Below are 25,496 nucleotides of genomic sequence, written 5' to 3' on the forward strand. Positions count from 1 at the left end.
GCAGTCCAATGGAGGGCGAGCAGGACGAGTAAGAAAGTCAAGAAGTGAGGCAAGTTCATCAGGCCCAATGACCGCGGATCCTCACCCACTTCGAGAACATCGAGTGACAGCCCGGGCAGCCGGTGATTGGCTGCTCTGCGCTGCCACGTTTACCGTTCCGAAAAAGTTCCAAGTTTCCTGTGGGCAGTGGGGATTGGTCGGTGAGATCCAGAAAGTAAGGCGGTCCGTGGCTGTTTCTGGTCGCGCGGCGGCTGCACGGGCCAGAAAAGCACACGCACTCGGCTGCTGCTAAGTACACTTCATCGAGGTTTCATATCAATCAATGGTCAACCTTGCCATGGTGGAACATCCCATCCCCGACTACATACTGACTTTCGGTTGTCTGGTCCACTCCATTCATGAGAACTACATGATAGACTGATGCATTCCTATATTGGATCTTGCTACGCTACTTGGCCAGAAAACTGACAGATCATCTCCTTCGATTGGCAACTCGGGAGCAATGAAGTCGAGGTCGATGATCCCTACTTCGACGCACTCGAGGCGGACCTGAAAATTCAGGAAGCCCACCTGGAAGCAACTTTGGAAAGCATCCCTGCTGGCACTAATGGATGAGTCGGAGATTTCTTCATTGGCTCGGCGGAACTTGATACTCGGTCCATGACGACGATGAGAATCAAAATCAGAATCCGAATTAAAATTAATAATGATCCTTCTCAAGTGCTCCGGCTCCAGATCTCATACTTGGTAACAACTAACCAAATGAATATTCTAATAATAAATCCCCCGATCCCAAATCTCGGCAGACATGAACATCCAAATCAAAACATACTCCGTCGTAACAAAAATAAATAAGGAAAATAAAAAACAGATCGCCTCCACAGTAACACCGCACCGAACCCCCCGAGAAACAAAAAAGGATTCCTTTTAAGATTACGATCATCGTCCGTAGACACCATTGTGCGAAACTGACTTGCATTCTGTACCCCAGACACAATAAGAGCAGTCTTAAGAACGGGTCCCAATCCAGGGTCCCCCCTCCGCAAGGGGGGCCAAAGAAAAGAGAAGAAAGCCCGAAAATACACTGTATATATGAATCTGCATTCCCGGTCTGATAGGTCTGCAACTATTGTTGCTTATCCTTCTGACCTATACTCTTAACGGTCAACGGATGAAGACCGAAGAGATCGGGGGATCCTGCAATGATGAAGTCATACCGACTGCGATGACCTTCGTTCCTTTACTGGTCCCCTCGTCATACAGACAGGCTCATTCTTGAAATGAGAGAAGGAGATTCAAGGGATAGACGTGTAACATGGACGCCGCCTCAACTGGGAGTGGCTGACATCATTCTGGACGGCTTTCTTGCATGATGATTTGAGTCGCTCGCCCTTTCCTTTTCTCCGCAACTATTGTTTGCCTCGTTGTGCCTCGCGTGGATGGCGGAGCGAGACTCGTGGTGGTGGAGGAATGGAGGGATGGGATAATCCATACCGACCCTATCACCGTCTCACATTCACTTCGGATCCTTGCATATAGACTCCCACAATAACAATGACAACAAAGACCAACCCCCTCCCTTCGTCAGCGACGATGGATCGGGGATCAGGATCGTCTTTGCATCATCCATGGGGCCAGACAGCCTGATGTTTGCCACCACTAGAGAGGTGTTGGCCGGGACAAGGCAAATCCCTGCTCCACCCGGCAATCAGATAAGTGGCAACTTCGCCCGATAGACACGGGGAACGGTGGTATATTCCCATTGAATTAGAGTAGACACAAGTATACTACGATGACATTATACTATATACAAGGAACGGTGAGTCGGAGCTCCACTCCAGGCAACGAACTAAGCCTTCGGCCGCAAAATGAATGGATGCTTCAGAGCCTCAGCCGGCGTGCACCGCTTCTCCGGGTTGAGACTCAAACAGCGATCCAGCAGATCCACAAATAGTGCCAGCTCCTTTGCCTCGCTGTCCGTCATTCCGCGAGTACCTTTGCCCATCAGCCTCGTTTTCAGATCCCGAGTGGGCTTCTTGAAGTCAACCACCCGCGTGACCAGACGCCCTGTGATCTTGTCTTCTTCGGTGCTGTGGAAATTCAACATGTCGTCAAAATGCATGTGCGTCAGCGATCCCTTTCGCAGAAGCTTGGGCGGGTATTTGCCCCGACATTCCATGATCGACCGTAGCATCTGATTGTTATTCCGCCCCGTAAACAAAATCTTGCCCGTGTACAACTCGAATAGCGTACAGCCAATGGACCATACGTCAATGGCCTGATCGTAGGGAATACCCAGGATGATCTCGGGGGCTCTGTAGAACCGACTCACAAGGTACGGTGTAATCTCGTTCTCCGTAGTCGAGGATGCAGAGCCCAAGTCACAAACCTTGAGAATGTTTCGCTGTTCGTTGACCAGCAGATTGTCGGGTTTCAAGTCCGCATGGAGGATATTACACTTCCGAAGCAAACTCAGTCCGAGGAAGATCTGCTGTGCGTACGCCCGAATCGCCATTAGATTCAGCCCAACGTCTCGTCCAAATTTCTTCAACACCTCACGTAAGTTCATGCTGAGATTCTCAAAAACCATGCAGAGATGTCCCTTGTGATCGAAATGGCGCTCGAACTTGATAATGTGCTTCTTATCATCGGGGTCGGCTTCATGAAGCTGTTCCAAAATGCCAATTTCCTTCATACCTGCCTTCCTCATGGTGTCGTTCTGTCGAATAATCTTGACTGCAACCAGCTTACCGGTTTTCGAGTCGGTCGCGCGTACGACCGATGAGAACATTCCCTTGCCGAGGCTCTGCTGTACATGATATCGCCCGTTGATCAACTCACCAAGGCGCACATTGTAGTATCCTTCCGGATCATCCCAGTTGTCCATCATGCTGATATCCAGCTCTTGTGGCTGAGGCACGGCTGGCATGGCCGAAGCGTGCGCTGGCTGTGCTGGGTCTTGTGATTCTTCGGCAAACATGTCATCATCGTCCTCTGCAAACATGTCGTATGGATCCTTCGCCTTGGGCTGTTCTTGCTGCACTGGAATAGCATCGGGGATTAGAACATCTTGTTTGGTGGTCTGTGTCTCGTCGTATGACGCCGCAGAAACGTCCGCACTTGTGTGTCTTTCCCTCTCAGCTTTCATGTCAAGGGTGGGGTCATAGTCCGCTGCAGAAGGTTCATCTTTATCAGTTCCATCCACGGGGGCATCATCATTAAGCAAATCAGTATCGTTGCCAATCTTGAAGTCGGAGAACGCCTCTCCAGTGCTGTCATTTGGTGTTTCGGAAGCTGACAGCTGCGAGTCTACAAAAGAAATCTCGTATTAGTTCGACAATGCTTTAGGGCACCTCGGTGGAACACAGGCGAAACTCCACATACCGGACGCTGCATTATTTGGTGCAACTGGCTCGCTGTTAGGTGTAGACGAGCCCCCATCGCCTGCGATATGGAGTGCCTGTAAACGTAAAGGCGTAGCCTGGCCTCTATACTTAGCTTTAATAGCTTCACGCCGTTTCCGACGAGCCTCCATTTGAGTTGCTTCGTCAACCGGCTCGGCCGGTTGAGGCTCTTCGTGGGTTTCTTGCACCGTTGCGTTTGTGCTAACGATCAGTCAGAAATACTCTGCATACACAGCAAACAGTGACAGCATACCTTTCTTCAGTAAGCGACATGGTATCTTCAGAACCTTGCTGCACCTGATTCGTTCGAGTTTCAGTATCACCTTTGGAATCTCGAGCGACGGGTGTTTGCCCTCGTTCGCTCACTAACTGTTCAGTAGACGACCTTCTTTTAGCATCCCTGGAAGCTACACTTTCCTCCCTAGGGGTTTCCCACTCGTCGCCCGAGTATTGCCTAGGTTTCCGGACTTCGCGGTACGGTGGTGTTCGGCTTCGAGTACGAGGGCGCTTATCCCGGCGTCGGTCATACTCATCACTATATCGAAGACCTCCACCGTAATCCTCCTCCCGATCATAGTCGTGATAGGGTCTTGGCCGTCTATGGGAGGAACCACGGTTATGGTACCGGTCATCGTATGGATATCCGCCGCGTCGCGAGATGTCGTTCCGGAACCGTCGATCATCATAATCGTCGTCAAGTCGACGCTTATGTCCTCTGTAGCTTCGGTAGGGAGAGCGGGAACGGGAACACGATCTCGTCCTCGATCTCCGGCGACGAGACGATCTGCTGCTTAGAGATGCTGGAGATCTGGGCGCCGGTGATGTACTGGCTCTGGTGGGACGGTCAACGCTGTTGCCATTAAGAGGAATTTGCGACGTAGTTGCCTTCGTCTCTGAACCTGATTCGATGATCTCACCCTCAGAAGGGGTCGATGGAGACCTCGACCGACGTGAAGCCATGATGCGACAGGTCCTCCACTTGACGTATACAAGACAAAAGACCAGAGGTGTGATTTGTATGTAGTACGACTGGCCTTTAGAGCAGCTTTAAAGACAAGAAGAATGATCCTCGGTTAGCAAGATCGCTTCCGATGATGAAGTTTGGGGGGAGTGTATTGAGAAAGTCCAACCGGCTAGAGATGCCACGAGCCCTTGCCAACTTCGACTACAGTCCCGAATTGAACATGAGTCTTCTCCAGGAAGCTATTTTGTGTGGGCGTGAAATGATGACCTTGACGCCAAAACGAATAGATTAAAAAACCAAAGCCGAATGACACGATATCGGGATGATAGGTCGAGACGAGAGATGACTCGACGCGGTGCTTTCCCGGTCACTTTATCAAGAAGTTGATGAAGGCGGTGTCAAGGAGGAGATTTTGCGCCTAACTCCATCCAGCCCTAGCGCCACCCCGCAGATGGCGGCAACAAGATAAGCTGTGTTTCGCGCCATCAATTTTTTTCTTTTCCCCCCTCCTTTTGTTTCCACTCTCGATCAGCCACGCTGTTTTTCGCTTGTCGGTCGCTTTTACACCTTACGATCTATATCATTAAATAAAAATGGGCGGTGCAAGTAGAGAAGGTATGTCACGCATCTGCTATCATATACTGGGCGTCTGTTGACTTAGAACTCTCAGGTGGCAAGGTCAAGCCTTTGAAGTCTGCCAAGAAGGAAAAGAAGGAGCTCGATGACGATGATCTTGCATTCAAGGAAAGACAGAAGGCTGGTATGGATGCCCAATTCTATCGCCTAAATTTCGCTTGTCCATACTGATCGTCTTCACTCCAACCAGAGGCCAAGGCCAAGAAGGATATGATGGACAAGGCCAAGGGCAAGGGCCCATTGAACACAGGTGCTCAGGGCATCAAGAAGTCGGGAAAGAAATAAGTCTCTCTTGAGGACGGCACAACGCTATTTTCACGATATACAACGAGCTACGAGCTACGAGCGCAAAGGTGGAGGGTTTGCCATATGAGCCTCATCGCTATTTGCAGTATCTGAAAAAAACTCATATATTGTTATTCTCAATTTCAATATACCTCACCGAAGCCAAAACCAAACAGGGTCAATACTGCCTACTTGGTCGACTCGGCACAGGCTCGTTCATTAACAGAACCGACCAAACCATGAGGTTCCAATTACAACTCAACTCGTGACCTTGTTGGTGTTCTTTGAATACCGCATAGTAACTGCTGCTCATGCGCCGTTTGTATCATTAGACTAATGTTCAAGATGCGAATTGGCTTTTTTTGTAAAACGCTCATTTAGGGTATACACAACGCTAGAAGGGGTATGGCTTGGCCGATAGATCTTGAATAACAGGAAAAGACAACTCAGCGCAGAGAGGGAGAGAAAGGAAGGAAGATGTCAACAAATTAAAAAGTATCTAAAAGAGAAATATGTCGATGAGAATGAGGGAAAATAAAAGAAGAAGGGAAAGAATGTAGAAGAGCTAGAGAACCGCCCTTCAGCTGGTCACTCGTTTAACCCATAAACCGCTGCTGCCACCATAGCATTCCTGTTCGTCACGCTTCCTCCATGCTCGGAATAGTTTCATGCCAATCTCGTGTTCTTCTTTATTGATATCAGCCAGCTCGTTGTTCAAGCTGGCAACCGTTTTCTTGACCTCGTCCCTTGCAGCCAGATCGTAAGCAATGGGACTGGGCTGGATGACTTGCGTCAACTCGTAAATCATAGTATTGATGCTTGCTTTGCGGCGTGCAAGGTAGTCTCTCCTTGCTTCCAACGTTTCGATGCGATTTTGGGTTTGTTGCGCTGGGGTACAAGGCAAAAGTTCGTTCGTTTCTTGAGACGGAGTGGGCTTGCGCGATGGTTTCTTCCCTGGAGCTACCGCGCTGGGAACGGGACGTTTTCTGGACATTATGGAAGGTTGATACTCGGTAGACTGGGAAGCAGCGTCGATACTCCCTCGTGGACTGCCTGTCGCGGTTGAACTGCCTGCTTCTGTGGGCTCGTAGGTAGTTACACTGAAACGGCTCGATGGTAGACCGAAGTCATCTTCGTTGGTGAGCTTTAAGTCAGCAAGGGTACTGGTGAAATCAGGCTCCGGTAGATTGACGCGTGGCGGAGTACGGCTGCTTGCGCTAGTCGCAGGAGGGGTCGGCTCCTCAAACACTGTTCGGTAAATATTCTTGCTTGGCGCATGCATCTCTGGAACCTTCGTGTTTGCCTCACCACTCGAGACAGTCGAGACGACGGAAGGAAAACTCCCAAGGTATGCGCCACTGGGCGATGGGCTCTCTCGACCTCTTAACTTAGAGAGGCTCCTCGACAAGTGCACACGAGATGATGATCTGGCTCTTGGCTTTTCCTGCAAAGGTTCCACTATCGGAGATCGTCCACTCGCACCTTTCCAAGGCACTCGCGTGTTGGGCGGGAGGAAGAGGTCACTTTCTTTTGGCCGGCTACGGGCTCCTGAAAGCTTTCTTTTCTGCTCCCTGCCCCAGTTGAGAACGTCCGAACTCCGAGACTCTATAGGTCTAGCGTCGGAGGATATGTGCGTTTCGAACGTGCATCCAGGAGCCGCATGCGCAAATGTATCTATCGGCTCACGGGAGAGAGTGTCCCATCCGGTAGCAGGTCGCGTGAAAGAAGGAGTGGGATCTTCTTGATTCTCCGTGTGCTTGCGCAAAACCGGTATGTGGCTGGTGAATGTCTTCTCCGTCTGGCCGCCCCCGAAGTACTGCTCGAATTCGTCCTCTAGGGATGAGACTCGAGAGCTGCCTAAACTAGCAGGTCCATGGCCAAGGAAAACCGGCGAGTCAGGAGGTGAGATTGACTGGCTGTCCGTTCGACCGGGAATGCCCGATTCCTGAGGGAGGAATTGCGTTAAACTGATCGAGGGTTTACGTCGGCTGTCCGCCATAGTATCTTGCGAATATGGGCCTGCCATCCCAACCGTGTCCGGCCGACGCGGGTGTGAAGAGTTCCTAAAACGGGTTAGAGAACGCAGAGCTGTGCTAGTTCCTAGCTGGTACATACTTCGGCGGGGTTGGCAAAGTTTTTGCATGATATTTGTTGCTCTCTTTGTGTACACCAGAAACAAGAGGAAATGACTGGTATTCATTATCATCCAAGGTCTTGCCGACCAAAGTAGGAGTTCCAATTACCGGCTTCTTCGACCGATGGAAATTCGATGAAACCTTCAACCACATTTTGATCTAAGACACCGCGATCGATCTTCCGGCGGCTAGGGATAGCGATGATCATCAGTGGATACAGCGATGATGATGCAAGGGCGCAGTGACATACCTCAAATACCTTAATTTGTCCCAAGATGATCGGAAAAGAAGAGTAGGGGGTAAGAAGAAAAAAAGGTCCAAAATGTCGAAAGTAGAATGTTGAACGTTAAAGGAGGAGGATGAAGAAGAAAATGATCCCTGTCACGAACAGGCTGGTCTGATTTTCAATGTGGATTGCTGCAAAGACATGCCAGCATGTCATTCAACAATTAGAAGAGGAAAAGTTGGCCAATCCTGGTTCGGTATGCACGGCAACAAAGGGAAGGTTTGGCTGACAGGCACTCAAATGCGACACGGATAAAACCGCTCAGTTAGTCAAAGAGATTTAAAAGAGGGAAAAGAAACTCCGACAAAGAATGGAAGCAAAGAAGATTCAAGAAATGACACAGTGCTCAACACGAGTGAAGGAACGAATGAACCATGGCAGAAAGAATGAATAACGATGACTATCAGGCTCGCCTGATTGAGGGAACAGCCAGAGGAAATGGAAGTCATGGCTTCGGAACAAGCACATGCCCTGGAAGGGTCCTGTTTCAGCGATTTGCAGTAATTCTGGTTGACTAACAGTTCGTGGTTTAGTCTCCCGTTAGTGAGGTTCATCAGGTACTATGATTAGTAGTCGAGGTTAGCTCCGTGACTCCATAACGATTATGATGATCTTCATCCAGACCATTGAACGCCCCCAAGTCGTCCGAGGAGTGGATTGTCCTCGGTCCTGGGCACTAAAAATAACAGGGAAATAAATTAAAAGGAGGAGAAATCCCGTTTTCTCGGGTGTCTGTGCTACGGAACTCGAAAAAGATTTGACATCTACAACAAGCCTGTGGAGTTGGATTAAAGATCCGTGAGGAACCTTCGGCTAAACCATGGATGAGTCGATGGCCTGAACCCTCAGGCTGCAGAAGAGACTGCAGCTGGAAAGGGTTCACGTGCGGTAAGTAATACCGCTGTCAGCATCGGCTTATATCTCCGCATTGGGCTGGGCACGGAGCTCCGTGAATTTTACATACTGTACAGTAAGTTCAAGGAATACCCAACGCCGTCTTCCGTCATCTCCAACTGGACTTTACCTCCGTCAGCTTCATCCTCCACGGCAACTCCTCCTTCTGTCAACTAAAACCACCGATCTTTCTCACAAACAACTATAACCATGTCTTCTCCACGTATGTGTCTTGAGATATCATCGGCTAAACACATCCACCCATAATCCATACTAACACGATCTCCAGAAGACGGAGCAGTCCCGCCGCCCGCCGAAGTGTCAGTATCCCCAACGCCAACGCAAAGAACGAGTCTGGTCTCCACACGATCGGAAACTAACCCATATCCTCTTTAGTATGTCAATCGCATCGCCGATTAACCTGCTCCTCCTCTCCCTCTTCGCCGTTCTAGTGTACCTGCAATTCCGACCAAAAGCGCCCGTAACTCTTCCCAAGGGTCCTGCGCCCATCGTCTTCCGCACGTTCACCCCCACCACTCTGCTCGAATTTAACGGTACCGATGGAAAACCTGTCTATCTAGCCGTCCGCGGTCGCGTTTTTGATGTATCCCCGGGCAGGAACTTCTACGGACCGGTATGCACTATCTTGTGCCCATTGGAATGACGATAACGATCACAGACAAAACTAACTCACTCTAATATAGGGTGGCCCCTACGAGAACTTCGCCGGCCGAGACGCATCCCGTGGATTGGCTTGCCAGAGCTTCGACGAGGAGATGCTTACTAAGGACCTGACGGCTCCTCTGGATGACCTTAAAGGTCTTGATGCGGATGCGTTGGAAAACCTCCAGTCCTGGGAGGAGCGCTTTTTGGAGAAGTACTTGGTTGTGGGTAAATTGGTTGCTGAAGGCGATCCGGAGGCCCCGAAGGCATAATTGCCGTGCGATCACCCACCACGGATGGTACCGCATATTGATGATGGAATGCAGGGTGGAAGCTTCTACGAGGTCGGAAGTACCTTGATGGAAAATGTAGCATTTGGTATTCTCAAAAAGCGATGCGAGTGCTTTGTTGGTTTCGCACGAGACATGATTCGATTGACGCTCGAGTGTGAGCCGCATATATTGGAAATTTTTAGGTCATAATAAATGCCATCGTATTATAAGTACGTATGTCAAATCTGCTACCACCACAATGTATAACACCCAGAGGCGTAGCAGGAAGTGATATTGCCAATACAAAGTTTTGCAGTTGAGCAGCACGATCACTGTAATTACCATTCCATTTTCAAAATGAACCAAGAGAGAACGACAAAGAATCAAAAGGTACTGTTACAAGTCATCAAATCGTGGCCGAGATTAAGAACTGCCTGGAATTTCACAAGTTCACAGTTCCGCTCGCAATTCCTCCGCAGACTCCGCAGCCTTCTCTTGCGCCTTCTCAGCAGCCCGCTGACCCTGAGCCCGGCCACTGGCCGCTCCGATCTTCAACTGTTCCAGAAGCCAGTTGGTAGCATCTTGGATTTTGGCATAGATTGTTCCTTGCGGAGTGGTAGTGCCGTATCTGAAGTACTCGGCGTTGCGACGTACTGCAGCGCGTAGTTCGTTGGGGCTAGAGCTTGATAGACCGGAATACCATAGGAGTCAAGGTAAGCCTTAAGCTCAGAGTGAGACCAGGTGTCGAAGGTGGAAGACTTGGCAGCGTCAGTAGCCTGCGCCATATATGACGTAGCTGATGCCAAGTTTGCTCCTCCAGCCTTAGAGGCTTTGGCATAAGCATCTTGAGCTTGTTTCACAAGCTCATCCCGAGTCAGATCCGCACGGTGCGCTGCCTTGGCGTTCATAGAAGACAAGTATTTCCTTCACTTGAGGTCAGAATAAGAGTTAATGATTGGCCATACGAAACGTTGACTTACTTCAAGTGCTCAGTATCCCAGGTGTCGAAAGTCCAAGCGGTCCAGCCAATGGCTGCTTTGTGCTTGTGAAGTCTAACCTTTGCAAGAAGCTCATCACGCTTGTTACTCTGCGGAACAGGGACGCCTCGTGCATCCAAAAAGGCCTTGAGACGGGAGTCGGACCAGGTCGCGACAGCAGCATCAAAGGCCTCCTCCCCCTTAAGCTGTGCGACATCGGTTGCTTGGGCGTACTCGTTGCCAGCCTTGGTAGTAGCAGCACCATATAGTTCTGATGCCGTTGAGGTAGCACTCTGGGATGCAGTAGAAGCTGCAGAAGAGGCCTGACTAACCAGGGAGGCGCGGTGCTTTCTGGCCAGTGCGACCAGCTCGTTACGCTTAGAGCCTTGTGGCACCCTGACATTATGTTCATCGAGGAACTTCTTCAAGTCCGAGTCAGACCACGCATTGAATAGCGCTTCACTCAGAGTAGCCTGAGCGGCATCTGCGGATTTAGAAGCAGAAGCAGCGAGGTTTCGTGCTTGTAGACTGGCCAGTCGAGCGTTGCGGCGCACCGTTGCAATTAGCTTGTCACGGGTTGTAGGCTGAGGCACCGGCCAGCCACGCTCATCAAGCCATTCTTTCAGATCGGACTCAGTCCACTGCTCGTAGACCCAGTTACCAGGATAAGAAGCAGCCTCCCCGAGTCTTTTGGCAATTGCTTCGTAGTTTTCACGGGCCGCCTTGAGCAGTACATCGCGCTTTCGGGGCTGAGGAGCAGGGATACCATGCCGATCAAGGAAAGCTTTCAGATGAGAATCAGACCAGCTATTTGCATCTCTTTAGTGACGTGCATAGGAATGAGCATCTCTGTTCTTGACTTACGAATCAAAGATCCAGTCCTTGGCATGATGCCATTGATCGGTAGCCTGGTCCGCTGCTTGTCCCAAGGGCTTTTGAACTTTCGCGTTCCAATTTACCTTAACAGCGTTTTCGAGGTCTTTGCGATCGGCAGGGGAAGGATACGGAATGTCTATACCTCATGTTAGTTTCGTGCGGTGTATTTAAGACATTTTCATTAGACAGGTCGTACCATGGTCGGAGAGCCATCGCTCCAGTTCTGTTTCATGCCATTTGTCGTACACTAGAGTAGTCCTTTTGTCAGCATATGCTTTGGTCTTTAGGAAGCATATAGTTGGTTGCATACCAGCTTTGCTGAACCACGAGTGTGCCCCAACCGCCTCCACGGTTGCAAGGGCCAACACCAGACCCGAAGCAAAATTTAGCTTCATAATCACTTTGTTACGAATGTTTGGCGTGTCCTAATTGAATGATCTAGAGTCACTATCAACAGTCAGTCTCGCTCAGAGGATTTTGGGTTGAAATGAAGGACGTCAATCGAGGACAACTTACATAAGTCCTTGCCAGGGTAGATGGGATCGAAAACAAAAGAATATGTGAGGAAGTGTAGTATTTATTTATTAGGAGTGATGAAAGGACCAAAGATGATTGCCGAGTGACGTAGTTGTTTGCACAATCGGCCTGCGTGTGGTTACTGGCGTCATCGACTGGGTCAACCTTGGTCGCGCATCTCTTCGACGACTCGAGACCGTTTGCTCAGCTGTTGTGGATCTGCCATGGTTTTCACTGGCTGATCAAACATCTAAGTGCAGTGAATGTAGTTCAATCTCGTAACTGTACATAGTTGGATTGTAACCTCTTGACGGTGGAAGCTCCCAACAGATAAGAATGCCAGTCTAACCATTTGTGGTTTAGCTCGGGTGTTGCCTCTTTGGGCCATGCGGAGAACATGAGGTGAATCGACTTGAGACTTAAGACAACTCGTACTGAATATTTACATCTCCGTACCGTACAGAACAAACAGTACATACAGCACTTTATCGCCTATCAGGAGGTTCGTAGACCGAGTGACAAGTCATCTCTCTCTCTTCCCCAACGCATCCACTTAACATCATTTGACTACAAATAACCTAAATTTAAGGACACCGCTTCAGACATCCTTACGTGAGATGGCTCTTCTTTAGACCCAACAGTCTGCACCTCGCTGGCAAATTGCCGAGGAACTCACCATAGTTACCCTCGATTACAGGGCTTGGCCTCGGATGCTCCTGGTCAGCTGTTCATCACTTGTCTTGATGATCGCAAGTCGACCCGTTACTCCTTAATCAATCAATCAATCGCCATTATCAAATACCCGGTAGAGGATTATTAGACACGACGTGTTCCGTGTGCTTTACAAAACGCCGGAATGGATCTTCTGTCCAGCGCGCAATGCAAGCATCTGGTCTCTCCAGACTATATAAACTTCATCCTATCAATGTACAGCTTCCTCGTCTAACACCATCGAAAGACTCCTTAAGGTGTATGCTAAAGTGAAACAGCTTGATCTTATTCGGTATACTGTTATCCTACCTTCCTCAGCATTACCGAATCATCTCCCTAAAGACTTCCTACGGCATCTCACCGTATTTTGTCTTATTGGGCACAATTTCTGGTTCGTCGTCTTTAGCAAACGTGGTATCCCAACAGCAAAGTCTACAGGATGCTTCCTGTTGCAGTGAAGTCAACGGCCTGGCTTGTTTCGCAGGATTGCTAGGCATCCTCCAGATTGGAACACAGTGCCTCTGCTTCTTTATCATGTAAGCGACTGATCCACGCTCTAACAAGCGACTGCCTTCTAACTACTATACAGCCTATTCTTATACATCCTTTATTTCCCTCGAGATGTACAGTCGTCATCGTCAACCTCCAAGTCAAGACCGCAAGGCCCAACATACCGGACCGCCCTGATCGTAGGCGCCGTCTGTATTCTACACATCTCCGTAATGCTTATTGCCACTATCACCATTGGACTCAAACGACCCGCCTCTCTGCAGTCTTGGTCCAACTTCTGCGGCATCTTAGCCGCGGTCCTTTCCTCAATTCAATATTTCCCTCAGATCTACACTACCGTCAAACTGCGCTGTGTCGGCAGTCTGAGCATACCCATGATGTGTATACAGACACCGGGTGGCTTTGTTTGGGCTGCCAGTCTTGCGGCTAGATTAGGTCCGAAGGGATGGAGTACATGGGGTGTTTTGCTTATCACTGCGACTTTACAGGGTCTGCTACTCGTACTGAGCGTTTTCTTCGAGTACCTGGGGCCGAACAAGGGACACAGTCATGGGGGGGACGGCCCAGTGGAGAATGATGTGCACGATGAGCAAGAGTCGCGTCCCTCCGAAGAGACTCCCCTTCTTCAGAACCAATGATCGGCTCCAGTATGAGAGTGATTGGATAACTCTCATACGATTGCTGCCCGTGTTTCGATTCTTGGATATTGGCCCTTTAGATCTTCATTCTTCAACGAGGAATGTAAATATATATGCGGCTTGGAGCCTCGGGTACGATGCGATAGACCTTTCCTTTGCTTGGAATTGAGGCAACTCGTCCACTGTACTGTTGGAACGACAACGGGAAGACAACAAGACAGGACGCAGGGCAAAAGCCCAGATAGACGATGTGATATAGTTTCAAGTCTAGCCAGTGTATAACAGGAGAGTAACGTCCAATACCCACACTACTACCCCGCAACTAGGAAATCGAAGCAAGTCATTCTCGCAGCAGAAGAAGTAGCAGCAGAGCTGTTATCCTCTCATAATCATAATATTCATAAGCTGGATCCCCGCCCAGAACCTAACCTACAACATCGGCCTCCAAGATTCCGCACTTAACCGAAAACCAGACGGAAGATGTCGTTGAAAACGTAGTAGCTTCCACTTCCGTCTGGCGAAAGCTGGAAAGTCTGGGAGAATTTCATGGGAGTCTCCTCCTCATCGACCTAAAAGCAAAAAGAAGGGGGATACTTTTAGCAACATTGATCCAAACCCAACTGTCCGTAGATTTGGGGGGGGGGGGGGAACCTACAAGTAGGATACCAGTCACCATGACAAGGATACCGCCATTCGCATTAGAAGGCTGGGAGTCAAGGGTGCTGACCTGGTGAGAGACCTTCTGGAAGGCAAGAGTCTGCAACGAGCGATTCCAGTTAGCATTGCTATTGACTACCAGCTCTGATGTGACTCACAGTCAACTTCTCAATGATATTGGAAGCGCCCAGGATGGAGTCGTTCTCGAAAGTGAGCATAGAATCATTACGCTGTTATCCCCGCAAAACGAAAGGAAAGGTTAGTTTTCCCTGCTCTTGCGTTCAATCCCCTGCGCATAGCGAAAGACATACGTAGAGACCAAGCAAGTTACCACGCTGGTTATCGAAGGTGTTGTAGTAGAACTCAACGAACTGCTCTATTTGTTGCAATTGGTGTTAGAAATAGTCATGCGATTTGTCTCATCCCGTTGTCCATGTTGATGGGTGGGAGTCATGGTCGTCGTTCAGCGCGTCTTTATCTGAGACGACGAGAGAAAGCGAAGGAATATCACTCACTAGCGACGGCTTGGAAGTCTAGACAGTTGAGGATCCATGTGTTAGCTTTGACTATCTTCCCATGTGCGTTGAATGCCTGCGCCCCTCATTTTGGAGGGGCCCATGAATTGAGGAGGGGCATTAGAAAGCAACCAGCAAAAGTAGGTTCGATGAATTCGTCGGGAGAGAAATAACCGTAGCGCAAGCATGACTTACCGGCCATTTTGACGGATTGTGTGATGCGATAAGACTGAGTATTAGAATCAAAGGGTATAACGCTGGGATCGGGGATAGAGAGAGGGGAGGAAAAGCCGGGTTTATATCAACATCGAAAGTATTTCAGGCATTGTGGGGCTCCGGAATACAGTTTGGGCCCAATCATCGTCGCTGCCTCAGGCAGGGCGCCCATGGCAACCAATGACGCCTCCGTGGTTGATTGCGACTGCCATGGATGCGGGATTTTGTTGCGCATGTTACTTTTAGTACTTACTACTACTAGTACCTACTAGTAGTATTGCGTCGAATAAAAAAGAATTCTCATATCTCTAGCGTTTTTAACACGGTGGACTAGAGGTGGTATCAAACCAAGTAGTTACTACTACCTAATACTACATACTGAAGATCGTATTCATGACAGGACATTTCACTCCGAATCGGAATCCGCAAACATATCTTCCGCCTTTGGTCGAGGTTTGCGAACTGGCCGCTGAGGCTCGGGCTGAGCTGAGGGTTCTGGCTGCTTCTCTGGCTGCTCTTTCGAACCACTGTCTTCCACAAGCGCGCTGTCTTCCTCCATAGGTTCACCATCCGCGACTTCCAGATCGCTGTCTTCCATTGGCTCTCCATCAAGATCGCTCATCGGCTCTCCGTCGAATTCTCCGCCGGGCGCAATATGTTCTTGATCAATATCCATACGACTAATCCTAGCTTCAGGAGGCCGACCTGGGTCAAATTTCTGTGTCGTTGTATCTTCTTCCACAGACTTCCAGCGGCTTTTACTCTTGGAGAATGCATTGGCGGCTCGTTCGGCTTCGGCCTTCTCTTTTTCTTCCCGGATTTCTTCTTCCGTGAGCGGCGGTTTCTCGAAAACTCCATAGAAATGTTCCTGGCTTGATTGCGGGAAGACACACCAGCCTTCCCACAGATGCAAAAGAGTTCCGATACTTCGTTTCCATTTCTCTGCTTTTAGGCGACCCCAACTGTAGTCTTTCTCCAATCTTCCAAGATGCTCGAAGATTTGATGCGCTTTTAACGATGACTCGAACAATTGCCGATACCGCCAAGCATGTCGTACACCGCTGGTGGCAGAAGACGAGAGGATATCGGAGATAAGATAGAGGCCCACCAACTTCGCGGAAGACGTATCTAAATTGCCCTTAGACAGAGAGCGAGCTTCCTCTGCATCGTTGGAGGCGTCTGCTGCCTGTTCTCGCCGAGCTGCACCCGTTTCCATTTCACGGTCAGGGTTAGCCCCTGTATAAGCAAATGGTTCCTTTATATTCGAGACAATCATCTCCACAACCTCTTCTGCCCCTGCCCCTGCATGTTCAATAGCAAAAGCAGTAACGCGCGCGACATCGCCTTTCCGTAGCTTCGCATGTGTCGTCGGGAGACGAGCGAGGAGGTGAGTTAATTTAGCCTTCTGGAGTGGATTCATATAGCCTAGCCCATCGTTACTGGCACCCACACCATCAGCGGGAGGTGCTCCACTATGTTGACGTCTCTCATCTTCCACATCAGAGAGGTCCTCATCAGAAGAGTCGTAATCCTCGTCAGAGACAAACTCATCCATCTGGGTAGTGTATTCAAACTTGATATTGTCTTCTGGGGGGGCCCAGTGAGCGCCACCTTCGAAGATCAATAATGAATTCCTAGGTTTTCCTCGTTGATTCCCCCTCGAGCAGCTGTTGGTAAGGACTTCCCATAACTTCCATCGGTAGAATACCCCACCGGCACTTCTTGCATCCCATATCCATGCCCATTTTTCTTCTCTTTGAACTTCTGGCCGACTCATGAGAAGTGCTTCGAATTCCGGACCATAGTTTAACAGGTTTTCCAGTGTTTTGTGTATCAGTCTCAATTGCTTCAGGTCTGCCGGCGCTTTCACTTCGACCTGGGTACTGGGGCCACTTCTGCCAAAAGATGGCCCGTACGAAGCCGGGGGCGCGAAACCACCGCGATGCAAACCGGGTGGTGGAGCACGATTTAATCTTCCTTGCACTTCAGGAGCAATGGACTTGGCGCCAAAAGGAAGAGAGCTTGTGGATGATAGGCCAACAGTTACTGGCATTGTCGAGCTGATGGCCGCGGAGGATAGGTGCCTCGAGATCGACAGGTAGTATCCCCATCCCAAGTATTTGTTCTGAAGCGCGCTGACTGTGCTGTCTATATCCGAGGCGGCAGACTCGTTTGCGAGCGTCACAATGGCGGACATCGATTTCCGATCCGATGGTTGACCAGAGGGACGCAGGAGCTTGACATTATCCACTGACAAAACTGACGGTATCAACGACTTAATCACAGACGGGGAGGTGCCAGGAGGTAGTGATGCCAAGTACAGCGTGGGCTTAGCTGCAGCACGCTCGGCCTCTTTCGTATCAACCGTTGTATCCTCCTCATCGTCCGAAGTGCGAAACACTGCGGCTGGCGAAGCTGTATTCTCGAAACCTAACACTCCATGCGAAAAATCCCGGTTTCTTTGTAACGGCTGGAACCCTTCATGAGTACGTTTTCGAGAAAGAGATGGCGGCGGTGGTCCTAAAGTTCCAGGCCCGCTCAGGCGCGGGCCTGAGCTGGTAAAATGCCGTTTTGCAGGGCCTCCCCCAAGTCCAGAACTCTTGGGGTTAAACCTGTTTAGCCTTCCATCTGCAGACGGTCGATCTGGCGCGGGGGAGTCATCTTCGAATGACTTCACAAAGTCTTCGTAAACAGCAGCGGTTTCAGCTCGTTCTCGGGCACGCTTGGCTTCGGCTTCGGCTTTCTGACGCTCGAATAGTGATTTCTTAGGGAGGGCCGAAAGTTTTGCAGAGACGTCTGGAAAGCCCTTAGGCTTCGAATCGTCGGTCATCGCGAGTCAGCCGCTACGCAGCGAATCTCTTGGTATAGCTCACGAGGACTATAGAGTTGTGGAGTGCTTAATGTTGGAGTTGCTGAAAGCTGTCGGGGCGGAGACGGGAAGTCTGTTGCAGCCTGAGGCAGCGAGTAACAATCAACCAACGAAGTACAGCTTGAGGTACTTGGTTTATGATTTACCCATTGCTTGTCAACTTCCCTCACGTTTTCTTTTTACCACGCTACAGGAATTGTTTGATTGCTAACAGCATTGCATACGACTAAGCACCTAGATAAACTGTGATGGCGTCCCAGGTACCAGCTTTACTACGATTCCTATCCCAAGATGCCAAGATACCTCTCGCAGCTGCTATGGGTAAGATTATGGAGCTTCAGAAAGCCGGCCTCACATCGTATGGATGATTCGCCTCCCCATCCCCAGTGAGGATGGTGTGTGACTAATATTACTTTAGTCCTGAGCAAATCTCCAAGTCAGAAATCAAGACTATCCAAGAGATCTTCAAAAACGATAAGTTGGCGAAGCGGGTGTGGAACGCAGCGAAGAGAGTTTCCAGGAAGCGCGAAGCTTCAACTGGGAGCACAGAATCTCCTCGAAAAAAGTCAAGAGGCTCTGATCAGAGAGATGATACCACCCCTTTTGACATAGAATGTGCACTCTCTCTTCCGACCACCTCTGTGACCGAAGACGAATTGTCAAAGGTTGTCCTACTGACGAATAGAGCACCTCTCGTGCTGGCTTTTGCCGTCTGTGTGCTGAAGCATACTATGCCAGAGCAGCCAATCTCTAGCAGACTTAGCCTCGCTCAGGCAGTTGTTAGCGCTAATAGTCGCTCAAAAGCTGCCAGTCTGGGTATTGACAGTGAGAACTCCGCTGACCAGGAAGGCTGGGGAGAAGGACAACCTGTTGTCAAAGTCCTTGGAAGAGAAGTCAAGGTTCTTAAAAGGTGGGACTATAATCCCAGGGAGGGTAAGTCTGTGGGTGTAGCTGGTTCAGAACAAGATGAAGATATCTACCACGTGGCCAATGATATCCAAGGCCAGGATGTTTCGAATTCAGATAACTCAAACGGCATGCCACCGTTATGGGGGATCGATCTCGAGGCACTGCGAAGCGCACATCGTGGGAACTCGACTGGGGCCTCCAACGCAAATGAAGCACTTCCAATTTTCACACCAGGTGCTGCGCGGTCATATTTACTTAAGTCATTTACAGAAATACCAAAGGATACTAATCCAACACCAGAGAAACCGAACCGGAAGCGTCCCTCTCAAACAGACGCCGAGAAAGAGACATGTTTGAAAAATCTACTGCGGTCCATTGACCTGGTATGTCGGTCTTGGGCTCCGTTTCTCAGCAAAGAGGAGTTGGATCGACGAGCATGGACCTGGTACACACACGTCAGGCCTGCTGTCCAAAGTGGAGTAGCAGGCTGGGGAGAGAAAGGTCGGGTGAAGTTATCTGACATTCTCGCTTTGAGGAGACAGCCATGACTGCAAGTTTGACTGTTCGAGACTTTACTGTCAAAGAATTGCAAGATTGTCGCACCAATCAACCACGGGTTTCATGCTTCTGATCCACTTAGCATCGGATATCGCAAGATTTTTGTGCACCGAAATTGACACGACCGGTGTTATCCAACGTCTACTGTGTTCTAGAAGCTCGGTATCTGGATAAGGCAACCGCTGTGTGGGTCAACCGATGTCGCGATGAGTGGGATCTTGTCACAGACACCAGTTCTGCCCGACTGAAGACTGTTCTCGCCGTTGAGAATCCACCATTGATAGTGCAAAATGCCTTCCTTTTACATATACTACGCAGTACTAGCATTCGGATTCTGACCAGACGATGAATACAGTATAGTGGGGGTGGATGCACGTAGCAATTTCTGTCTTAATACATGTATTATTTCTCTAGTACTACTCCGTATGCCTCAGGACTCGATTGGGTGTCTGCTGGGGACATCTTGCCGGGTGGGATCGTTAGTGGAATGATCATGAAGAAAGACCCATACATTAGTGGACTTGACAGGATGGATTAGTTCTCTTACAGGATATGCTTAATATTTGGAATGCTTATAATTCGTCACCCACTCGGCGTTTTTTCCTTTTTCTTTTTCTTATCGAAACAGGTTGTGATTTTATTGATCCTTTCACACTTGGTCCCAATCAACTACTCCGGAGTCAAACGCAGGCGGTCTGTCTGGAGAACCAAACCAGTACCATGTTCGGTACCGAGTAACAGATGTTGTTATGTGACTGTTACGGATATCTGCCTAAATTCTGGTACAGATAAACTCGGAGAGTATTCGAACAAGCAGAGCAACCTTTGTTATTTCTTTCTTTCTTTTTTTTTTTTCTTAGCCCTCTGAGATAATCCGCTTCCCCTCCCCTCCGGCCGTTGCCTCTGTCATCATCCAACGTCCTTTACGGAAGAGGATAAGATACTGTGGTAAAAAATGCTATGACGCGGGCGAGGAATCCCCATCACGTCGATCATCGTTGAGCTCTTCCGCATTCGGCCAGATAGAGTTTTCCGGTCCAGGCACTGCAGGGTTTTTGGAAGAAGGTCCACCAACCGTTCCATGATCCTTCTTTTAGTGCTAAGCGGGGGGGGGGGGGCGCGCATTGTTGGATTTGTCGGTGGTCACTAGGATTTGATGCTGCTTGCACCGGTACTGGTGGAAGTTGTCCGAACTTTAACACCGTAGATATTCGGGAAAGAACTAGGGTAAAATGTCACTACAATTCGAATTGATGGGTGAAACTTTGGAATTTAGATAATTGGGTAGTCAAACAGTCATGGATGAACGGGAGTGGCACAAGTATCCGACCCAGCGGAGGGGCTTCCGGGCCAAACTCAGCCAGTGATAGGTCGTTGTCCTTGTTTCAGCCCAGAGCCATTCGCGTGGTGTGGCCTCACGGCGCCAATCAATGCAGTCGAGGATCACCCGGTATCAGATTGTTTCATTGAAGCGAGGGAGTGAACTCATGATTTCATCTTGGTGGCTTTTTTTATTATGTATTATATTATTAATTTTCTTTTATGTGTTAGTTAACTAAAGTCGACTAAGAATATATTGATGGGGTGCGGATCTAAAGACTGTTAGTGTCATTGTGGCGAGGCTGAGCAACTATCACCTAAACCTTGAATTAGGAATAGATCATGAACGGTTGATTGAGGTAGGGAGAAACGACTGATATTGGAACAAATCTAATCAGGGAACAGGAAATAAAATTTACAGGTAAAAAAAAAAAGAAAAAGAAAAAGAAAAAGCAAAGAAAAACACATTGGGAAGGGAAGAAGAAATGAAGGAGAATGGCCGAAGCTAGTACGAAAAAGTTCTGCCAACCATGGGCACGATCGGAAAAAGTAGTCAATCAAGGCACTCTCGCCTCCCTCCAAACACTTGGTGAAGTGACCACTTTTAGTTCGCTTTTCCCCCCGATTTCCCGCTAGTCCTTCTGGGGGTTCAGGCTCCCAGGCGTCCAACTCTCCCTCTCATCCTCTCACAACCTCTCTTTCTCCTCTCTTTTCCCCAATCCTTCGCTCCGGTTCAGTTCAAACATTACCACCGCCCAACCACTACTGAACTACCATCACGACGTGATCATCGCCTAACCCCCCCCCCTCTTTCCTTCTCCCATCTACCTCCCCCCCTTCGCCTCCCTCCGCTCTCTGTGCGCCCCCCTCCGTCTCACACGAGTATCCTTAATTTCGAATTTCACCCTCTTTCATCGCTCTTTTAGTTCTGGGAGGCCCCCCTGCCCTTTTCACCGCTTCTCGCCTCTTCCAACCCATCCAGTCCGTTGGCCTACTCAGTCGTCCCAGGTGACTGATTCACTCCTTTTGACGGACTGACCGAATAAGCCAGGAAGCCCGCCAGGGCTGTGCAACGCCATGCCGGGGCGTTTCTCATCCGACCATTCTCGCTCTCTCTCGCGATCCTCTCAATCCCCGTCTCAACAGTATAATTCAACACAAGACGCCGACTCAATGCATCAGCGTTCTATGTCCGGTCACTCCTCCAATCCTAATGTCTTCTCCGATGAATATTCGCTAGAGCAAATTGATTCCGAACAAGCTACCCTCACTCCTCGAAGCCCATCTGTTTCTTCAATCGCATCATCCAATACCCTCCGTTCGTCTTTCCCTCAACAACAACAAAAACTGTACAACACAACGCAAAATGATCTCGGGGTAACAGAGAATCCATTTGGTGATGATGCTCGGGTCTCTTTCGATGAATCACCAAATCGGTCGAGTCTGCCCCCAAAGGGGGTCGATTTCACCAACCGCAACTCTACCGCGTCCACTAATACCGCCCCATCCATAGCACAGCGCAGTCAGAGCACTTCGTCCCGATTTTCCATGCCGCCCCGGGCTCTGAGTCCTTACACTGGGGCTACAGGCCCGAGCCATCCGTATGCGATGTATCCACAGGTTGGGGTTAGCCGTTCACCCAGTATCGCGACTACGTCTACAGTACGGCCGATGGAGCGACCGTTGGGCGACTCCAATGCACCCCAGCATCCCTACGCGATGTACCCACAAAATGTGGTAGCAGAAGAAGAGATGGACAATGCTATGATTCCCCCGGTGGGCTTTCCCGGACACCCTCAGGCATATCAACGACCTCCCAATCGTGCCGATGACGACGTAGGGGACTTGATCGGGCCTGATGGCCATACAGAACAGCTGCCACCCTACTCGCGGTATCCCGATCCTGTTGTTCCCAAGGTTGAGGGTACTTTTGATCCTACTCCTGACGCAGGCGTCACTCTACACGATAATACTCACAGTCCCAATGAACACCCCCCGCCGCCAGTTTCGGAAGTATCGTCGAGAACCTTGGTCGCGGAAAATGTGACGAATAGAAGAGATAATGATGAAGAGCGGGAAGCCGCAGCACCAGTTACCGGTGTGATGGCATTTGAGGAGAAGCTTAAGACTAAAGGTAAAAAGAAGGCATGCTGTGGATTACCGGTCTGGACCCTTGTTTTAGTCGGTGTCGTGATGCTGGTGGGAGCATGCATTGGAGGTGTCATCGGAGGTGTTTTGGGAGCCAAAAAGGCAGCGAATGAGGAGAACGAGCACCCGAAAGGTCCGAAGATTGTCACCAAAACCGAAACCCCCCGGATGGACGCCACCCCCATATCCACGATTCCTACAAATTTACCAGCTGCGCCTACTGGGAATTACTGGATTCCTGCGAACCCAAAGAATTCATCGAAATTTTGTATTGTCGAGCAAGATTACAACCCATCGTGGAATTGCATGAAGTCGGGAAAAATACCTGTGTCCGTGACCGGGACAGAATCATCGCGTAACATCACCTTCGCCAGTGAGCCGGTTTCTTCGTCTTTCACTTATGGCGCTCAAGCACCGTACTTTTCCAATCCGACGCAGTCACTTAGCCTAATGATGGATTCCAGCGACCTCAGCCTTGGTCCCGCCCTGACTTTCTTTTCCTTATTTGATAAACTGGTCATTGTACCCCAGGATACCTTCTCATCTAGTTCAGTTTCAAAACGTGCCGTCGGTGAGGATGATGTCATGGCAGGCGCATTCCATCGCTTGCAGACGGTGCGGGCGGGCGACAAACCCTGGTTTTGCTGGTGGAACAGCACCGTGATGGAGTTTTTCCTGTACCTCAATCAGTCCACTAAGGAGGCTCAATACAGTTCCACTTCGACACACCTGCCGTCTTCTCAGGCTACGGATTCTTCGAGCTCCTCGGTAGCTAATTACCCTCTTCGAATCAAAATGGACGAGAAGAGAGATTACCCAGAGGCCCAGTCGCCTTATTGTCAGCAGATGCAAGTGCTGGACAACGGCTCCATTAGCCCCGTTTCCCAACAAACGATTCAAATCAAGGAATTGGAGCCGACACCGACGACAACGCTCAAATACTCTGCGAGTGCGACACAGACTTACACGGCGACCGCACAGTATGAGCATGTGTGCTACTGTGTCGCATTGACGGATTAGTGTCTCGTTAGAGAGGGTATCTACTATAAAACCTGAGGAGTGTCGGTTGGTACTACCTCGTGGAGCTAAAGCGTCGGCGTTACCAACGGTGGAAACGGTCCATTATCTTTCATGTGCATACGAATGGTTGGTTCTCTTCTGCAGTCAGCTCGGGATCTTGGCTGTGCTGAACTTCTCGCATTGTTTACAGAGTTTATGGCATGCATCGTACACTTTCGGTTCCCCTTGCGACCTGTCTCGTGTCATTTTTTGGTCTTCCATGATGTGCTTTGACGCCATTGTCTCCAGGATCTTGTGCAGCATGTTTCGTGATTTATTTCGGCGCAGCTCTATGGCGTTTTTTGGATCGGTGCAGGTGGCCAATCTCAGTCCATCGTTTTTCTTTTTATTGGGCCAACAAACGTTTTGGCTTTTTTTGGACTACTTTTCTATATTTAACTGCTCGTATCCCAGGTTAGCTGTCCATACCGGTGGTCATGGTTTTATTTGTGACAGTATGACTTGACCGTTCCATTGTCGAATCCTTTCCGGTTTCATGACAGAATAGGCGAATATAATTTTTCGATCATCAAATGATCACAACCTGATCTTCGTTTTCTCATTCGATTGTCCTTGGTTCACTTACTAATCTAAAGAACTGGGGAAAATTCGTTCTCACCCAATTAGTTCCGTCCTGGAGGGTATGACCGTGTAAAGACGTCACCGGTTATATTTGCCGACGATCCAAACATATTCAACGATTTGACGAGTGCCACCAGGGAGAATTTAGTTAAATGCAGGAGGTACCACAATCTTAGATTACATCCTCGGTAGTTAATTTTCCAAATCGACATAATACCATGAACAACATCTCTCCACGCTCCATCCATCCATATTGATCAGTACCGAGACTCCGATACGACATGAATCCAACCTTGCGCAGAAGCTCCATGTTGAGGGTGGTCAATATGCCAAACCCTCCACTCTACCATTCCAGAAAAGTCCCCCCTCTATCCTGGCGGACTTACGCTCATAGTTCCTATGGCGGGGAAGGGGAGACGAAAGCTCAACAGCCCAACAATCCGCGCAATACGCCAACCCGAGACATTGAACACCCAGGTACGTGAATAGTGATAGAGAGCTCTACAGGACCGACATAGCAAAAGTGGCGGGCCGAAATCTGACCACACCCATGTAGGACCATCTGCCCCAGATGTCAGCAAGGGCTCAACAGCATCTTCAAGCTCTCAGCCTCGATCTTCTTCGACATCCCAAGAAGATCGAGATAAGGAGGATTCGGAAGGTAGACCCATTCGGATGACACCCTCCAACAACGCAAAACCAACGATTACTGACGGACGCCATTCACCCAATGTTGACTCTGAAGGCAACGTAAAGTCAGATGTTCCCAACGACGTAAAGAAACATAACGAAGAGATGGATCACCGGTACGATCGAGCTTACAATCAAATTGGGAATGAAGGGAAACCACCGAAAGGGTTTTGAGAAAGGCCACAAGCTTGGACGAGTGGTGTGGT

At 49.5% G+C, this 25,496-nt stretch overlaps 11 protein-coding genes across 11 annotated transcripts; 6 read left to right on the forward strand and 5 right to left on the reverse strand.

The window, feature by feature from the left end:
• Positions 1-1,849: 1,849 nt before the first annotated feature.
• On the reverse strand, positions 1,850-4,364 carry ABOM_009111 (putative serine/threonine protein kinase (Prp4); the record flags this gene model as incomplete). Its single annotated transcript, XM_022536239.1, has 3 exons — positions 1,850-3,309; positions 3,385-3,605; positions 3,658-4,364. 3 exons carry the CDS (start codon positions 4,362-4,364, stop codon positions 1,850-1,852), a joined length of 2,388 nt encoding a protein of 795 aa, XP_022385977.1.
• A 597-nt stretch (positions 4,365-4,961) lies between these two features.
• Positions 4,962-5,289, forward strand: ABOM_009112 (translation machinery-associated protein 7; the record flags this gene model as incomplete). The annotated part of the gene is made up of 3 exons (XM_022536240.1): positions 4,962-4,983; positions 5,039-5,128; positions 5,195-5,289. 3 exons carry the CDS (start codon positions 4,962-4,964, stop codon positions 5,287-5,289), a joined length of 207 nt encoding a protein of 68 aa, XP_022385974.1.
• Positions 5,290-5,869: 580 nt separating this feature from the next.
• Positions 5,870-7,577, reverse strand: ABOM_009113 (uncharacterized protein; the record flags this gene model as incomplete). Its single annotated transcript, XM_022536241.1, has 2 exons — positions 5,870-7,352; positions 7,405-7,577. The coding sequence occupies 2 exons, from the start codon at positions 7,575-7,577 to the stop codon at positions 5,870-5,872; spliced, it is 1,656 nt and encodes a 551-aa protein (XP_022385975.1).
• A 1,237-nt stretch (positions 7,578-8,814) lies between these two features.
• Positions 8,815-9,539, forward strand: ABOM_009114 (DNA damage response protein (Dap1); the record flags this gene model as incomplete). Its single annotated transcript, XM_022536242.1, has 4 exons — positions 8,815-8,827; positions 8,894-8,924; positions 9,001-9,238; positions 9,309-9,539. 4 exons carry the CDS (start codon positions 8,815-8,817, stop codon positions 9,537-9,539), a joined length of 513 nt encoding a protein of 170 aa, XP_022385980.1.
• Positions 9,540-9,989: 450 nt separating this feature from the next.
• Positions 9,990-11,787, reverse strand: ish1 (double-strand break repair enhancer MSC1; the record flags this gene model as incomplete). The annotated part of the gene is made up of 6 exons (XM_022536243.1): positions 9,990-10,192; positions 10,240-10,463; positions 10,520-11,323; positions 11,381-11,528; positions 11,589-11,639; positions 11,703-11,787. The coding sequence occupies 6 exons, from the start codon at positions 11,785-11,787 to the stop codon at positions 9,990-9,992; spliced, it is 1,515 nt and encodes a 504-aa protein (XP_022385981.1).
• Positions 11,788-12,764: 977 nt separating this feature from the next.
• Positions 12,765-13,767, forward strand: ABOM_009116 (PQ-loop repeat-containing protein; the record flags this gene model as incomplete). The annotated part of the gene is made up of 3 exons (XM_022536244.1): positions 12,765-12,835; positions 12,898-13,155; positions 13,209-13,767. 3 exons carry the CDS (start codon positions 12,765-12,767, stop codon positions 13,765-13,767), a joined length of 888 nt encoding a protein of 295 aa, XP_022385978.1.
• A 458-nt stretch (positions 13,768-14,225) lies between these two features.
• On the reverse strand, positions 14,226-15,141 carry ABOM_009117 (nuclear transport factor 2 family protein; the record flags this gene model as incomplete). The annotated part of the gene is made up of 5 exons (XM_022536245.1): positions 14,226-14,336; positions 14,423-14,524; positions 14,583-14,654; positions 14,736-14,800; positions 15,135-15,141. The coding sequence occupies 5 exons, from the start codon at positions 15,139-15,141 to the stop codon at positions 14,226-14,228; spliced, it is 357 nt and encodes a 118-aa protein (XP_022385979.1).
• Positions 15,142-15,561: 420 nt separating this feature from the next.
• On the reverse strand, positions 15,562-17,985 carry ABOM_009118 (SWAP/Surp domain-containing protein; the record flags this gene model as incomplete). The annotated part of the gene is made up of 1 exon (XM_022536246.1): positions 15,562-17,985. The coding sequence occupies one exon, from the start codon at positions 17,983-17,985 to the stop codon at positions 15,562-15,564; it is 2,424 nt and encodes an 807-aa protein (XP_022386001.1).
• A 287-nt stretch (positions 17,986-18,272) lies between these two features.
• Positions 18,273-19,481, forward strand: ABOM_009119 (uncharacterized protein; the record flags this gene model as incomplete). Its single annotated transcript, XM_022536247.1, has 2 exons — positions 18,273-18,382; positions 18,443-19,481. 2 exons carry the CDS (start codon positions 18,273-18,275, stop codon positions 19,479-19,481), a joined length of 1,149 nt encoding a protein of 382 aa, XP_022386002.1.
• Positions 19,482-21,888: 2,407 nt separating this feature from the next.
• On the forward strand, positions 21,889-23,979 carry ABOM_009120 (uncharacterized protein; the record flags this gene model as incomplete). Its single annotated transcript, XM_022536248.1, has 1 exon — positions 21,889-23,979. The coding sequence occupies one exon, from the start codon at positions 21,889-21,891 to the stop codon at positions 23,977-23,979; it is 2,091 nt and encodes a 696-aa protein (XP_022386007.1).
• Positions 23,980-24,926: 947 nt separating this feature from the next.
• On the forward strand, positions 24,927-25,464 carry ABOM_009121 (uncharacterized protein; the record flags this gene model as incomplete). Its single annotated transcript, XM_022536249.1, has 2 exons — positions 24,927-25,077; positions 25,157-25,464. The coding sequence occupies 2 exons, from the start codon at positions 24,927-24,929 to the stop codon at positions 25,462-25,464; spliced, it is 459 nt and encodes a 152-aa protein (XP_022386006.1).
• Positions 25,465-25,496: the final 32 nt, after the last annotated feature.

This window comes from Aspergillus bombycis (assembly GCF_001792695.1).
Source record: "Aspergillus bombycis strain NRRL26010 chromosome Unknown contig00092, whole genome shotgun sequence".
In the NCBI taxonomy this organism is placed as follows: Eukaryota; Fungi; Ascomycota; class Eurotiomycetes; order Eurotiales; family Aspergillaceae; genus Aspergillus; species Aspergillus bombycis.